At 46.5% G+C, this 12,492-nt stretch overlaps 2 protein-coding genes across 3 annotated transcripts in view; one reads left to right on the forward strand and one right to left on the reverse strand.

Annotated features, from left to right (window-relative positions):
• Positions 1-1,057: 1,057 nt before the first annotated feature.
• Positions 1,058-8,299, reverse strand: TEX46 (testis expressed 46). The gene is made up of 3 exons (XM_003891297.5): positions 8,140-8,299; positions 4,121-4,283; positions 1,058-1,432 (listed from the first exon to the last, which is right to left on the reverse strand). Exons 1-3 carry the CDS (start codon positions 8,172-8,174, stop codon positions 1,124-1,126), a joined length of 507 nt encoding a protein of 168 aa, XP_003891346.2. The 5' UTR covers positions 8,175-8,299; the 3' UTR covers positions 1,058-1,123.
• Positions 8,300-8,611: 312 nt separating this feature from the next.
• KDM1A (lysine demethylase 1A) overlaps positions 8,612-12,492 on the forward strand; it is a 65,431-nt gene continuing 61,550 nt past the window's right edge. For both annotated transcript variants that reach the window (XM_003891299.4, XM_003891298.4), the window contains exon 1: positions 8,612-9,121. In XM_003891299.4, the coding sequence (XP_003891348.1) occupies positions 8,771-9,121 (351 nt within the window). In that variant the 5' untranslated portion in view covers positions 8,612-8,770. The remainder of the gene's footprint in view (positions 9,122-12,492) is intronic.

Here is a 12,492-nt window from a genome sequence, read left to right on the forward strand (position 1 = left end):
ACACTGTAGCTTGGATGACAAGAGCTCAACTCTGTCTCAAAAAAAAAAAAAAAAAGAAACTCAGTAACATAGTTTTTGTCTTCATGTCTTTAATTTTACAGTTGTGTTCTACTTAAACCAAGAATTTTTTTAATGTATGCAGAAATTCTTTTATTTACTTATTTTCCTTTACAGATAAATTTAAGAAAAAATAGTCAACTTAAAGGGATAACATTGAGTTAACGTTCAGGTGGTTCCTGGTTATGGCAAATATCACAAAGGTAGCATACAAATATCTGATGTTTCTGATATTCTGATGCAGAGTTTAAGGCATATGAAGAGGAGTAATGGATGGGGAAAAGGCTGAGAAGGGGTCAGGTCATGGAGAGCCTGAACTCCACGGGAAGGAAGGTGGGCTTTAATCTGTCAACATCAAGGCAAGACATTGGCTCAAGAATGGGCAATGAAGCCGGGCAAGGTGGCTCACGCCTGTAATCTCAGCACTTTGGGAGGCCAAAGCAGGTGGATCACCTGAGGTCAGGAGTTCGAGACCAGCCTGGCCAACATGGTAAAACCCTGTCTCTACTAAAAATACAAAAATTAGCCAGGCATGGTGGCGGGCGCCTGTAATTCCAGCTACCTGGAAGGATGAGGCTGGAGAATCACTTGAACCCAGGAGGTGGAGGTTGCAGTGACCCGAGATCATGCCACTGCACTCCAGCCTGGGTGACAAGAGCGAAACTCTGTCTCAAAAAAAAAAAAAGGAAAAAAAGAGCCAGGCTTGGCAGGACTGGCTCTGGCCTCTGGGTTCAGGATGAGAGGGGAGACTAGGGGCTGGGGCAGGAGTGGGGAGACTCAGAGTGAACAAGCACAGGGCCAGGGAGGAACCAGGATAGACCCAACTGAAATAGAAGGCTCTAGAAAGGGACATTTGTAGAGCCCTGTCAGGTCATGTCACTACATGCTACATGGTGGACCTGGTGTGTACAGATTTCTTTTCCAAAGGCGATCTTTCAGCCTCTGATCCTCTTCCTGGCTCATAGGCACCTTTCCATTATGACTTACTACGAACATTCAATGGCTTTGACTGGGTTTTACTGAGGTAAAAGGTAACATCAGCAGAGGCCAGCCCGCCTCGGCCTCATTAGCTGGGGGAGCTGGAAGTACAGTCAGACAGGGTGGGGCAAATGGACTCATGCCTCCTCATTCTGTGTTTCTTCATGGGAAAATTCCCATGTCTGCTTGACCGCCTGTGGTGATTCATTTTATTCCATATGATGAACATCTGATTTTCTAGGACCTTCAGCTTCATTTCACTGAACAAAAGCCGTTGGAAGATCTTGTCCTGGAGGGCAAAGCAGGAATGCATTCTATTGACTTCTTTTGTGTTCGTGGCCTTGTCGCTCTTGGAGTCGTTTTCGTTTTCGGAAGCCTTTGGTTTCTCTTCCTCCTTCTAAGCTCCCCACCACCACGAAAAGGGGAAAATTGGTTAAAAATGATAACCCTTCCTTGCTTGAACACCTGCTCTGTGCCAGGTGGTTTACAAACATTATATTAATAGATTCTCACAACTGCCTGCAAGGGGAGCATCATTGCCTCATTTTGTGGAGACTTGGGACCCAGTAACAGGAAGTCACTTTCTTTTTTTCTTTTTTTTGAGACAGAATTTCACTCTTGTTGCCCAGGCTGGAGTGCACTGGTGTGATCTCAGCTCACTGCAACCTCCACCTCCCAGGTTCAAACGATTCTCCTGCCTCAGTCTCCGGAGTAACTGGGATTACAGGCACGTGCCACCACACCCAGCTAACTTTTTGTATTAGTATAAATTTTTGGTATTTGTGTTTGTAATTATTAGTAGAGACAGGGTTTCACCCTGTTGACCAGGCTGGTCTCGAACTCCCGACCTCAGGTGATCTGCCTGCCTCGGACTCCCAAAGTGCTGGGATTACAGGTGTGAGCCACCAGGCCTGGCTGGGAGGTCACTTTCTCAGCATCGTACAGCCTCAAATTCCTGAGTCCTCCACTTGCGTTTGGTTCATAGGAATGCATGAGATGGCTCGCTAATCTGCCAGTTGCAGTGGACATAAAGCCCTTAGCCTAAATATATCTATCTCCAAAGCCTTTGTTTTTCCAGCATTTTGTCAGGCTCAGTACGATTTCAAACTGCAAAGTCTCAGTGGTCTCATGAAATGCTTTTATCTCCATGATCCTCATCTCTCCCTCCCCTGGTTAATAACACTTTTTTTTTTTTTTCTTTTTCGATTTAGTTACAAACTAATGGTCTTAAAAAATATTTAAAAATTAAGCCAGGTGTGGTGGCTCATGGCTGTAATCCCAGCACCTTCGAAGGCCAAAGCAGGATGATTGCTTAAGCCCAGGAGTTTGAAACCAGCCTGGGAAACATGGTAAAATCCCATCTCCACAAAAACTAGAAAAAATTAGCCCTGTGCACACATGTAGTCCCAGCTACTTGGGAGGCTGAGGTGGAAGGATCACCTGAGCCCAGGGAGGTCAAGGCTGCAGTGAGCCATGGTTGCGCCACTGCATCCAGCCTGGGCCACAGAGCGAGACCCTGTCCCAAAAAACTAAATACATAAATAAAATAAAATGGTTAACTGAAAAAAATTCAACATATCAGACATGCAAAAAAGGTAAATAATACAAAAAATACTCATATTCCCATATCAACTTAAGAAATAAAATATCATAAATATAACTAAAGTTCCCTGTGGACTCTCCCACTCACAGCGTCCTCCTCCCTCCCTGAATAGCATCACCTTAACCATAATCCTGCATTTAAAATTTATTTTTCCATGCATTTCTTTATAAAGTAGTTCTCAATGGGAGGCATTCTGCCCTCCCCAGGGGACATTTGGCAATATCTGGAAATACTTTTGATTGTTATGAAATGGTGGGTGTGCTACTTGGCATCTCTTGGGTAGGGGCCAGGGTTGCTGCTAAGCTAACAATGCACAGGTGACAGATGAGCCTCCCATAATGGAGAATTATCTGACCCAAAATGTCAATAGTGCCAAGGTTGAGGCAGCCTGCCTTAAAATATTTTCACTGCACATATGCCTCTATAAATAAGACAGGCTATTGTTTTGTTTTGTTTTGTTTTGTTTTTTTGAGACAGAGTCTCACTACTCTGTCACCCAGGCTGTATGTAGTACAGTGGCGTGCTCACTGCAGCCTCAACTTCTCAGCCTTGGGTGATTCTTCCACCTCAGTCTCCTGAGTAGCTGAGACTACAGGCACGCACCACCATGCCTGGTTCATTTTTGTATTTTTTGTAGAGATGGGGTTTCTTCACGTTGCCCAGGCTATTCTCGAACTCCTGGCCTCAAGTGGTTGTTGACCTGCCTCGGCATCCTAAAGTGCAGGGATTATAGGTGTGAGCCACTGCACCAGGCTGTTTTGCATGGTTTTTTGCTTTTGTTTTTGTTTTTATATGGACTCTTGCTCTGTTGCCCAGGCTGGAGTGCAGTGGTATGATCTCAGCTCACTGCAACCTCCATCCCCTGGGTTCAAGTGATTCTCCTGCCTCAGCCTCCCGAGTAGCTTGTATTACAGGTGCGTGTCACCACACCCAGCTAATTTTTGTATTTTTAGTAGAGATGGGGTTTTACCATGTTAGCCAGGCTGGTCTTGAACTCCTGACTTCAAGTGATCCACCTGCCTCGGTCTCCCAAAGTGCTGGGATTACAGGCGTGAGCCACTGCGCCCAGCCTAGCATGTTTTCTTTAGCATTAAATGAAAGATGTCATAATCTATGTACATTTCTGCTGTCTTCATTATTCTATTTTAGAGATGTATCTATGTTCATCCATTTTCATTTTTTTGACTTTTTTCACATTAAAGTAGTTGTTACTCTTGCCAAAACATGTTGACATCAAACATGAAATAGGAGAGTCTGGGGTGGTCCTGATTTAACAGCTCAGGTGAGGCAACTGAGGCCTCATGGAGGGAAGTGATTTACCCAGCACCACCTAAGAGGAAACTGTAGAGTGGTGATTTAGACCAGAGTCTTGGATTCCTCAGTCTTGCCCCATTATTTCGACACCTACCCTGTTCCCTACCACCTAATCTAGCTGCAAATACCCCCTATCCCTGAGCTGAAGCCAAGCCCCCTCTTGCTCACCTGCTGAGGCTCTGGGAGGGTGAGCTTGTGTTCACACTTGACCAGCCAGTTGCTAAGCAACAGCAGAAGGAATAGGAACCCAAACAAGGCTGGCTTATAGCTCATCAGCCAAGCTGCCACTGCTCCTACGGTGCCCGCGGAGGCAAGTATCCCATGGAGACTCCTAAAGAGAAATACCAGTTCTGCCAGCATTATGGCATGGAGGCACACAGGCCCCAGGACCCTGCCTGAGGCCCCTCCATGACAAGAGTCATGGCCTCCCACTCCTCTGAGTCATAGCCAGCTCCCTCCCCCCACCCAGCTGCCGCATAACAATAATAATAACTCCTCCTATGTCTGAAGCAACCACTATGTGCCAGACTCTTTGACAGGCAGTTTGCAAGCATTATCTCATGATGTCCTCACAACAGCCAGGTGATGTAGGCCTCCTCATTCATTCACCAGTACTTCTGGGCCTCGCAACTAGCAAAAAAAATGGCCAATACAGAGCCCCTACCATCACAGGGGCAAAGAAAAGCTATCCAAACTTGGACGTAAAGGCTTTTACAGTTATACTAGCCCATCTATTTGTCACCTGATACTTTAGCGGAAGGTAACTTTGTTTAATATAATATGTAATATTGATAAGGTTTTGGACTCTGTACAGTTAGACATTGACTTTTTATTTATTTTTATTTTATTTTATTTTTGAGACAAGGTCTCCCTGTGTTGCCCAGGTTGGAGTGCAGTGGTATGATCATGGCTCACTGAAGCCTCCAACTCCTGGGCTCAAGTGATCCTTCTGCCTCAGCCTCCTGAGCAGCTAAGACTTCAGGCATGTGCCAGTATGCCCAGCTAATTTAAAAAAAAATTTTTTTTTTTTAGAGACAAGGTCTTGCTATATTGCCCAGGCTGGTCTCAAACTCCTAGCCTCAAGAATTCTCCCAACTGGAGACATTAACTTTTATTATTTTATATTGTTTATTTATTTTCTTTTTTGAGACGGACTCTCACTCCGTTGCCCAGGCTGGAGTGCAGTGGCGCCATCTTGGCTCCCTGCAACCTCCGCCTCCCGGGTTCAAGCGATTCTCCTGCCTCAGCCTCCCAAGTAGTTGGGATTACAGGCACGCACCACCACACCCACCTAATTTTTGTAGTTTTAGTAGAGACAGGGTTTCGTCATGTTGGTCAGGCTGGTCTCGAACTTGTGACCTCAAACGATCTGCCCACCTTAGCCTCCCAAAGTGCTGGGATTACAGGTGTGAGTCCCCGTGCCCAGTGGAGACATTAGCTTTTAAAAAATGCTGGCCGGGCACGGTGGCTCACGCCTGTAGTCCCAGCACTTTGGGAGGCCGAGGCGGGTAGATCACCTGAGACCAGCCTGGCCAACATGGAAACCTCGTCTCTATCAAAAATACAAAAATTAGCCAGGTGTGGTTTGCGGGCACCTGTCATCTCAGCTACTTGGGAGGCTGAGGCAGGAGAATTGCTGGAACCCGGGAGGCGGAGGTTGCAGTGAGCCGAGATCGCGCCACTGCACTTCAGCCTGGGCAACCACAGTAAGGCTCCTTCTCAAAAAAAAAAAAAAAGCATACACTGCTACAGTAATTCCACTTTGAATATTCCCAAAGAATTGAAAGCAGAGTCTTGAAGAGATATTTGTATACCAATGTTCACAGCAGCATTATTCACAATAGCCAAAATGTGGAAGCAACAAAAGTGTCCATCCATAGATGAATGGATAATAAAATGTTATATATGCACAATATTACCAGCCTTTAAAAGGAAGGAAATTCTAACATGTTACAACATAGATGAACCTTGAGGACATTAAGCTAAGTGAAATAGTCACAAAAAAAACAAATACCATATGATTCCACTTATATGAGCTATCTACAGTAGTCAAATTCATAGAGGCAAAGAGTAGAATGGTGGCTGTCAGGGGCTAGAAGGAGGGGCAAATGTCATTGTTTAATGTGTACAGAGTTTCGCAAGATGAAAAGAGTTCTGGAGATTGTTTATGCAACAATGTGAATGCATCTAACACTACTAAACAGTATACTCAAAATGGTTAGGATTGTAAATTTTATGTTATGTGTATTTGATCACAATAAAAACATCTGAAATGAATTAGTTATTTCTGGGGGAAAAAACGGGTAAGTGCCACCACATCTGGCTAATTTTTGTATTTTTAGTAGAGACGGGGTTTCACCATGTTGGCCAGGCTAGTCTAGAATTCCTGACCTCGGGTGATCCACCCGCCTTGGCCTCCCAAAGTGCTGGGATTACAGGCATGAGCCACTGCACTCGGCCAGGAATTCTTTTTTTTTTTTTGAGATGGAGTCTCGCTCTGTCGCCCAGGCTGGAGTGCAGTGGCATGATCTCTGCTCACTGCAAGCTCCGCCTCCAGGGTTCACGCCATTCTCCTGCCTCAGTCTCTGAGTAGCTGGGACTACAGGCGCCCGCCACCTCGCCCGGCTAATTTTTTTGTACTTTTAGTAGAGACGGGGTTTCACCGTGTTAGCCAAGATGGTCTCGATCTCCTGACCTCGTGATCTGCCCACCTCGGTCTCCCAAAGTGCTAGGATTACAGGCATGAGCCACCGCGCCCGGCCAACATTATGTATTATATTTTTACGGTGAAAGATAATTTAGCTCCCGAGCAGCACCTCCCCCAACAACCTCCCTACTTCCCTAAATCCTTAAAACCTTCTCATCTTTCTCTCCACAAACTTTCTTTTTTCTCCATTCTCTTAATGTAATTCTATCACTTAGGTTAAAACAATATTCACTGCTCGGCCGGGCGCGGTGCCTCACACCTATAATCCCTGCACTTTGGGAGGCCGAGGTGGGAGGATCACTTGAGGTCAGGAGTTGGAGACATACCTAGCCAACATGGCGGAACCCCGTTTCTACTAAAAATACAAAAATTAGCCAGGCATGGTGGCACGCGCCTGTAATCCCAGCTACTGGGGAGGCTGAGGCAGGAGAATCGCTTGAATTCGGGAGGCAGAGGTTGCATTGAGCTAAGACTGCACCCCTGCACTCCAGCCTGGGCAACAGAGCAAGACTGTCTCAAAAAAAAAAAAAGGAAAGAAAGAAAGAAAAGAAACAAAAGAAAAGAAAAAATAAATAAATAAAACAATATTCACTGCTTATGTTTTTATGGTCATATTAATACAGTTCACAGCTGAGCCATATGTTGTACTATGATTATATTTTTCTTTCTTTTTCTTTTCTTTTTTTTTTAGAGACGCAGTCTCACTATGTTGCTCAGGCTGGACTTGAACTCCGAGGCTCAAGTGATTCTCCCACCTCAGTCTCCCAAGCAGCTGGTACTACAAGTGCATGCCACCCCACTCGGATACATTTTCTTTCTTACATAGCTTTTACTGTTTTCCTTTCTACATTTAATTGCCTTTTTGTCTGTTTGCCTAGTTTTTTAGAAAAACAACTTTACTTAAGTACAGTTACATAAAATATACCTATTTTACATGGAGAGTTCATAGAGTTTTGACAAATATATACACCTCTGTAAACGTCATCCCAATCAGGATATAAAACATTTCCATCACCCCCAGCAAGTTCTTTCTTGTTCTTTTGCAGTCAAACCCCGACCCCCATCTCAGGCAAGGGCTGACTGGAATCTATTACTAGAGATTAGTTTTACCAGTTCTTGAACTTCATGTAAACGGAATAATTTTTTGACAATTTCACTTTGAAGAGAAAAACTACTAAAAAGACAATTGTTTGTGTAGTAAGTACAAACATGCTAAAAGTAGACAAGACCTGTTCCAGTTTTGGGTCAGCACGGGATTCCTCGAAAAATTAAAAGAATAAACCACTACTATCATTATTAGAAAGAATTAACCTGGTATAGAAAGAGGTGTTATGCCGACGGGGATGGGGGACATGGGGGATGAGGGACATGGGGGATGGGAGAAGCGCAAGACATGGGGTGCGAATGGGGTTGGGGTCCAGACAGAAGGAAAAGCATGAACAAAGGCTTGGAACAAGAACTATTCTGTCTAGACTCAAACCTGGATTTCCTAACTTGTCTCCATTTTACTACCATCGAAACTGCTATGCTCTCCAAGTTTTTTGCCCAGTCCAAGCAGAGCAATTATGAATAAGACGCTCTACCAACATATTTCAGTGTTTTTCCCCATTAGACTGTAAGTTCTTTGAAAGCTAGAACTTCATAATGTAACCCTTGTTACGTAGTGGGCAAGCATTAATAAATATTGGTAGAACTGACGAATAATTGGGTGAGTGAATGAACGAACGAACGCATGCAAACCCGCAAGTCCCTGGAGGAAATGGTCACCTTCGGAGGTTTAGTCTGGCCCAGAAGCCCTAAGACCACGGACGGTGCCAGGTCCCACGCCAAACGCCGGGGAGACGCTCTAGGCAAGCTACATGATTTTTGCTGCGGCGCCGCTCTAGCCGCGAGAACGCCACTCTATGGCTGCGGGGGAGGGGCGGGGCTCGTGGGCGTCTCCGGCCCTTTTTGTCCCGGCGCTGCGGGAGCGCGCTTAGCGCGTGCGTACGCGACGGCGGTTGGCGGCGCGCGGGCAGCGTGAAGCGAAGCGAGGCGAGGCGAGGCGGTTCGGACCCACGGAGCGACAGACCGAGCGGCCCCTACGGCCGTCGGCGGCCCGGCGGCCCGAGATGTTGTCTGGGAAGAAGGCGGCAGCCGCGGCGGCGGCGGCTGCAGCGGCGGCAGCCGGGACGGAGGCTGGCCCCGGGACAGCGGGCGGCTCTGAGAATGGGTCTGAGGTGGCCGCGCAACCCGCGGGCCTGTCGGGCCCAGCCGAGGTCGGGCCGGGGGCGGCCGGGGAGCGCACACCCCGCAAGAAAGAGCCTCCGCGGGCCTCGCCCCCCGGGGGCCTGGCCGAACCGCCAGGGTCCGCAGGGCCTCAGGCCGGGCCCACCGTCGTGCCTGGGTCTGCGACCCCCATGGAAACTGGAATAGCAGAGACTCCGGAGGGGCGTCGGACCAGCCGGCGCAAGCGGGCGAAGGTAAGGGTGGACCCCTCCCTTAAACGGCACCGCCGGGTGCCGAGCTTCCCCGAGGCTGCTCCGCCCTCCCCCACCGCCGCCGGGTCTTGGGCCCTGCGACCACTCAGACCTCCCCCTGTATCGCTGCCCACGCCACGTCCCCTCTAGCTGGACGGGTGGGGTGAGAAAGGAAGAGTCTTTGCCGGTGTTGACTGCGGTCTTTGTACTGGGTCCGGAGCGACGTGGGAAGGGTCATCGATGATTGCTGGGAGGGGTATTTTATTCCTTAGGTCTTTCTTGCACACCTTTTCATTTTCTTGACTGGAAGATGGCTCCCTGATGTGGGGTTACGGTTGGCGTTCTTGGAGGCATCACTGTTTGTCCACAGATAGGTCTGGAAGCTGTTCGGCGATATTGATGGCGTTTTAGCTGGGTGCACTAGGAGGCTGTAGGTTGATGCTAAAGAAATCGCCTTAGCTGGGGAGATGGAAAAGAAAGGGTCGTTTTTGTTTCTGTTTTTGTTTGAGCAAAACCCTGCTGTGTGGTAGGAGTTCTAGTCTTTTTTGTTTTTCTTCTTTTTTAAAATCCTCTTAGCGATCTTTTGGCGTAGAGTTTTGCAGATGAGGAAGCTGCTGATTGAGAGAACAAATAACAGTCAAAATGCAAATATATGGGAAGGAGAAGATTTGACTCCACACAGTGTATACAGAGACTGCCTCATATCTCTGTGTGCTAGATGCCGTATTCAGCGTGTCACCAACATTACTTTTTTTTTTGCTGAATACCAACGGGCAAGTATTGCTAGCCCTATTTTAGGAATGAGTGAACTGAGGCACGCAATTTAAGCAACTTGCCTAAAGTCACAAAGCTAAGTAAGTGATGGAACTGGAATATAATGCCCACATTCATGTTGTTACAGGGTATCATCAGCCCTTGAAACAAAGGACCACATGGGACACTGTGTGCAGGGCACTGGGGCAATATTAGGGCGCAGACTTTAGACTTGGGCCTTTTCTGGAGATTTAATGGTCTAGTTGGAAAAAACAACCTGGATATATATGTGCGTATAATCAACATTTGAATAAAAGTTTGCAAATTAACGGCCGGGCGCGGTGGCTCAAGCCTGTAATCCCAGCACTTTGGGAGGCCAAGACGGGCGGATCACAAGGTCAGCAGATCGAGACCATCCTGGTTAACACGGTGAAACCCCGTCTCTACTAAAAAATACAAAAAACTAGCCGGGCGAGGTGGCAGGCGCCTGTAGTCCCAGCTACTCGGGAGGCTGAGCCAGGAGAATGGCGTAAACCCGGGAGGCGGAGCTTGCAGTGAGCTGAGATGGGGCCACTGCACTCCAGCCTGGGCGACAGAGCTAGACTCCGTCTCAAAAAAAAAAAAAAAAGTTTGCAAATTATATAATTTATGCTTGAAAAAATTGTCTACATAATTTTTAAGTGTGAATACCAAGTCAGTGTGTATGGGGAGCTTCTTGAGATGAGTATTACCCAGTCTGAGAGCCCTCATATTTATCTCCCTACTTGAGCCAACTCTCTGAAGTATAACCAGTGCTAGGTAAAAGACCGTTTTGCAGGCAAGACTTTCTGGAGCTTTTAACCAAAGCATGGGTTAGGAAAGCATAGAGGTTGGTGACACCAGCCCTCAGAAATGAAATAAAGGACAGAAGTCGAGTGTCATTTTATGATTTCAATAGACAGGTGACCAGAAGCCATGTATAAGATGTTTTTAAAAACAGATTTATTGGCCGGGCACAGTGGCTCACTCCTGTAATCCCTGCACTTTGGGAGGTTGAGGTCGGTGGATCACCTGAGGTCAGGAGTTCCAGACCATCCTGTCCAACGTGATGAAATCCCCGACTCTACTAAAAATACAAAAAATTAGGCGGACGTGGTGGCGGGCGCCTGTAATCCCAGCTACTCAGGAGGCTGAGTTAGGAGAATTGCTTGAATCCAGGAGGTGGAGGTTGCAGTGAGCCTAGATCATGCCACTGCACTTCAGCCTGGGCAACAAGAGCGAAACTATCTAAAAACAAAAAGCAGGCTTATTGGGATAATGTATGTATAATAATATTCACCATTTTAAAATGTACGATTCAGTGGTTTTTAGCATATTTACAAGATTGTACAGCCAACACCACAAGTGATTTTAGAACCTTTTCATCATCCCCAAAGACACTTGTATCGTTAGCAGTCACTCCCCATTCCTCCCTACCCCCAGTCCCTGGCAACCACTGATCTACTCTTTGTCTATGGATTTGTCTATTCTGGACATTTTATATAAAATACTACAATGTGTGGCCTTTTGTATTTGGCTTTAGCATGTTTTCAGGGTTCATTCACGTTGTAGTGCTTCCATTCAGTACTTGATAACTGTTTATGGCTGAATAATATTCTACTGTATGGATATACCAAATTTTGTTTATCCATTCATTATTGGATGAACACTTGGGTTTGTTTCTATGTCTTGGCTATTTTGCATAATGCTGCTATGAACATTAATATGCAGTTTGTTGTATGAATATATTTTCAGTTCTCTTGGGTGTGGGCCCAGGAGTAGAATTGCTTGGTTTTATGTTAATTCTAGGTTTAACTTTTGAGGTACAACCAAACAGTTTCCCATAGCAGCTGCACCATTTTACATTCCCATTATTAAATATATGAGGGTACCAGTTTCTCCAATATTATTATTCTTTTTTTTTTTTTTTTTAAGTTTTTGAGATGGAGTTTCACTCTTGTTGCCCAGGCTGGAGTGCAATGGCGCGACCTGGGCTCACTGCAACCTCCGCCTCCGAGGTTCAAGCGATTCTCCTGCCTCAGCCTCCCAAGTAGCTGGGATTACAGGCATGTGCCACCATGCCCGGCTAACTTTGTATTGTATTTTTAGTGGAGATGGGGTTTCTCGATGTTGGTCAGGCTGGTCTCGAACTCCTGACCTCAGGTGATCTGCCCACCTCAGCCTCCCAAAGTGCTGGGATTACAGGCGTGAGTCACTGCGCACGGCCTTTTTTTTTTTTTTTTTTTTTTTTTTTCTGAGACAGTCTCTGTCACCCAGGCTGGAGTGCAGTGGTATGATCTCGGCTTACTACAGCCTCCTCCTGGGTCAAGCGATTCTCCTGCCTTAGCCAGCCAAGTAACTGGGATTACAGGCGCCTGCCACCACCCCTGGCCAATGTTTGTATTTTTAGTAGAGAAGGGATTTCACCATGTTGGCCAGGATGGTCTTGAACTCCTGACCTCAAGCAATGCACCCACATCGGCCTCCCAAAGTGCTGGGATTACAGGCGGAGCCACCTCGCCCACCCTCCATATCATTCTTGACATTTAATATTGTTTGTCTTTTACTATAACCATCCTAGTGGGGGTAAAGTGATATCTCAT

Source organism: Papio anubis, chromosome 1, assembly GCF_008728515.1.
Source record: "Papio anubis isolate 15944 chromosome 1, Panubis1.0, whole genome shotgun sequence".
NCBI classification, from domain to species: Eukaryota; Metazoa; Chordata; class Mammalia; order Primates; family Cercopithecidae; genus Papio; species Papio anubis.

Coding starts and splice junctions, on each gene's coding strand:
- TEX46 (XM_003891297.5), bottom strand. CDS start 8,174: ATGGTAGTAAAATGGAGACAAGTTAGGAAATCCAG. Junction 4,284..8,139: donor AGACAAGTTAGGAAATCCAG/GTTTGAGTCTAG, acceptor ATTTCTCTTTAG/GAGTCTCCATGGGATACTTG. Junction 1,433..4,120: donor CCCTCCCAGAGCCTCAGCAG/GTGAGCAAGAGG, acceptor TGGGGAGCTTAG/AAGGAGGAAGAGAAACCAAA.